Source organism: Colobus angolensis, unplaced genomic scaffold (assembly GCF_000951035.1).
Source record: "Colobus angolensis palliatus isolate OR3802 unplaced genomic scaffold, Cang.pa_1.0 Scaffold200, whole genome shotgun sequence".
Lineage (NCBI taxonomy): Eukaryota > Metazoa > Chordata > Mammalia > Primates > Cercopithecidae > Colobus > Colobus angolensis.
The window spans coordinates 7,074,513-7,078,186 of NW_012115156.1; the positions used below are offsets into that span (position 1 = coordinate 7,074,513).

Here is a 3,674-nt window from a genome sequence, read left to right on the forward strand (position 1 = left end):
AATGATTAGCAAATGCCACAAATCAGGGATTCTTTTTTTTTTTTTCTGAAGAGCATGTTTTTAAAACATTTCCCAGCACATCACTGAACAAACTACTGATACATGTAACAACTTAATAAATATCAAGCATTATGCTAAGTGCCAGAGAATACGAAAGGCTACCTAATGTATAATTCCATTTATATATGCTAGACCAGATAAAACTTTAAGAGCATCAATTAAATTAATGGTTTTCAGGGGCTGGGGGTGTAGAGGGAGAGCACTGACTCATGACGGGCCATGAGTGAACTTTTTAAAGTAATGGAAACATCCTTTATGTATTGACTGTGGTGGGGACTATCCAATTATAGACATTTGTTAAACTTTTACTTTTACTACATGTAAATTATGCTTCAATAAACATTAAAACATTAAAGTAGAAGCCATTTCTTCTTCTTTTTTTTTTTCTTTTCTTTTTTGAGATGGAGTCTCGCTCTTGTCACACAGGTTGGAGTGCGGTGGTGCGATCTCGGCTCACTGCAACCTTTACCTCCCTGGTTCAAGCGATTCTCCTGCCTCAGCCTCCTGAGCAGCTGGAACTACAGGTGCACACCACCATGCCAAGCTAATTTTTGTATTTTTAGTAGAGATGGGGTTTCACCATATTGGCCAGGCTGTTCTCAAACTCCTGACCTCAGGTGATCCACCAGCCTCGGCCTCTCCAAGTGCTGGGATTACAGGTGTGAGCCACCACGCCCGGTCGTCATTTATTTCTTAATCATTTCATGGATGATAAAGACACCACACACACCAAGGGGGAACTGGATTTATCAGTGTAAATATCAGGAAGGCAGATTTTGACTTGATATACACAGAAATACAGATTTAAAATGTTAAAAGAAAAAAGAAAGGCCTGGCACGGTGGCTCAAGCCTGTAATCCCAGCATTTTGGGAGGCAGAGGCAGGCAGATCACTTGAGCTCAGGAGTTCGAGACTAGCTTGGCCAACAGGGTAAAACCCTGTCTCCACTAAAATTACAAAAATTAGCCAGGCATGGTGGCCAGGGTCTATAGTCCCAGCCACTTGGGTGACTGAGGCACAACAATCTCTTGAACCTGGGAGGCAGAGGTTGCAGTGAGCCCAGATCATGCCACTGCACTCCAGCGTGGGCGACACAGCAAGACTCCGTCTCAAAAGAGAGGGGAAAAAAAAAAAAAGGTCAAGAAAAAAAAGAGGGGAAATTTGTAATCATAGGAAAGACTAAAATCAGAGGTGGATGATCCTGCCAAGGATGCTGTAGAAATGACCCTACTTCGGGTGTGATTTCAGACTAGTGTCATTAACATGAGGTTAGTATCATTAAAAGCTCTTCATACTGGGAGTCCAGGGCTCTAAAATCTCATGGTATTGTATGCTATGATAATCTCAGATATACTTTGCAATTCTAACTAAAACATCAATTACTTATTTTTACATCAATCAAATGGTATTACCGATCAAAGTCTAGTATACCCTGGTTATGAATGCTGGCTCTGACTTCAGACAATCTGGGTTCACATGTTGGCCCACCAGTGTTTGCATGACCTTAAAACAACTTGTTCTACTTCCCCATCTGTAAAATGGGATTAATATTTTCCTTCGATTTCAATGAGAATGTGTGAGAAACGACGTCTATGTGCTAAACTCTTAATCACAAACATTTCTTGGGCATAATCAGAAATGAAGGACATAAATCATCAAATGTAATTTAAAAATTTTAGCTTTCCAAATATGGAATATTTATCCTTTAATTTTATATCTAGAAGTTCATAATCTTTTACAGAGCCATATCCTTTTGAGAATGCAATCACCACACAGACTCTTCATCGAGGAAAAATGCAAATATATGTTATATTCTGCATATGATTTCTGGTGAGCCAAGGACCCTCAGAAGCATATGCATGAAATTAAGAAAGAAGCAGGGCATCGTGGCTCACACCTGTAATCCCAGCATTTAGGGAGGCTAAGGCAGGAGGATCACTTGAGGCCAGGAGTTCAAGATCAGCCTGGGCAACACCGGGAGACCCCCCTCTCTACAAAAAATACAAAAATCAGACAGGCATGGTGGCATGCACATGTAGTCCTAACTTCTTGGGAGGCTGTGGTGGAGGGATCACTTGGGCCCAGAAGTTCAAGGCTGCAGTGAACCATGATCATGCCACTACACCCCAGCCTGGGTGACAGGGCAAGACCCTATCTCTAAAAAAAGAAAGAAAGAAAGAAATTAAGAACAACTGATGTAAACTTTTAAAATTGCAAAGTTGAGCAGTGGAATTTAAGAATCTCTTCAAAGTAGAGAACCCAACTAATATTGAAATATTATACTGTCATTTACTTTTTTAAAAACAGATTTTGCAAGAGTAGAATATCATATTTTCTAATTATCCCTCCTTTTTGGAGGTGATACAAATTTTTAGAAACTTTTTTTTCTTTAAAAAAATTGTTTTCTCTGCGTTGCTCAGGCTGGTCTCTAACTCCTGGCCTCAAGTCATCCCCCAGCCTTGGCCTCCCAAAGTGCTGGGATGACAGGCATGACCCACTGTGCCCCACCAAAAGCATGCATATATTTCAGATGAATCCATTTTAACTCATGGAAAGAAACTAGGAGCAGAAACCTACCTTTCTAACAGCTTGAGATAGACTGGTTCAAAGTGTTAACATACTCTACTATTGTTCAAATATTGCAGGAAGAGTTCTTAATTCTAATATAATATATATTAAGAGTCTCATGATAAAGTTTTATTTCTTTTTAAGTGGGATTTTTTACTAGACTTATGGACTAATACAACATGTTTTACTACAAACTAGCATATTTTTGGTTCTATTTTATGTTATGTTTGTTATGTCGCCTAATAGTGGAAACCAGTTGTTCTCAACGTGTTACCAAATACTAACCTGGAAATATGCCACTATTTAAAACGCCCAAATAATAGGGTTTTGTTTTTCCTTTTTAATTGTTTGGTTTTCAAACTACATAGTAAACCAGTTGGCAACCATTACTGAACCAAAATAGTTTTTTGTATGCATGAGCACCATTTTCCCACAGAAAACACTTAACCATTTTTAAGATACTGGAAGTCCATGCAAGGGTTCACATATGCAGCAAATATCCTTTCAATCTGGTTGTATCACATTGTTTCTGTGAAAGGAAGACCTGATGTTGCAGATCGCAGAATTAAATGGTAAAACTCAACGAAAAACTGTACCTGAGGCTCAAACACTAGCCAGATGGCCTTTGGTCGGAAAGGTCACATCTGCTTTTTAAACCCCGCCGTAACTGTGAATGTTTGAGATGCCACCACATCCCCAGTACAAGAGAACGGGAGCATCTTTGGTTCCTTCCATAGTCGAAGGGCTTCCAGCATAGGGCGTAGGGGGAGAGGCCCGAAGCCCTGGAGACAGCGCCCGAGGGATGGAGGCCGCGCTCGGCTGCGTCCGGTGCGGGGGGGGGAAGGGGGGCTCCGGGAGCTGAGACCCCGCGGGATGCAGAGCGGGGGCCAGGGCCTGATCCCCTACCCCTGCGAGCCAGGGCCTCCAGGTTACGCCCCCACTGCTTCCCAGAGGTAACGTCCAGCCCTCTCCTCCCCTATCCCCCGAAATATCCCGGTTCCGCTCCGCTCAGCCCGCCGCCCGTGACCCCGACCCCAAACCCGACT

General features: G+C 42.1%; 1 protein-coding gene across 1 annotated transcript in view; it reads left to right on the forward strand.

Moving 5' to 3' along the window:
• The first annotated feature begins 3,398 nt into the window (after positions 1–3,398).
• Positions 3,399–3,674, forward strand: part of LOC105511619 — a 31,255-nt gene continuing 30,979 nt past the window's right edge. The window contains exon 1 of the mRNA XM_011941791.1: positions 3,399–3,581. Within this exon, the coding sequence (XP_011797181.1) occupies positions 3,502–3,581 (80 nt within the window). The 5' untranslated portion in view covers positions 3,399–3,501. The remainder of the gene's footprint in view (positions 3,582–3,674) is intronic.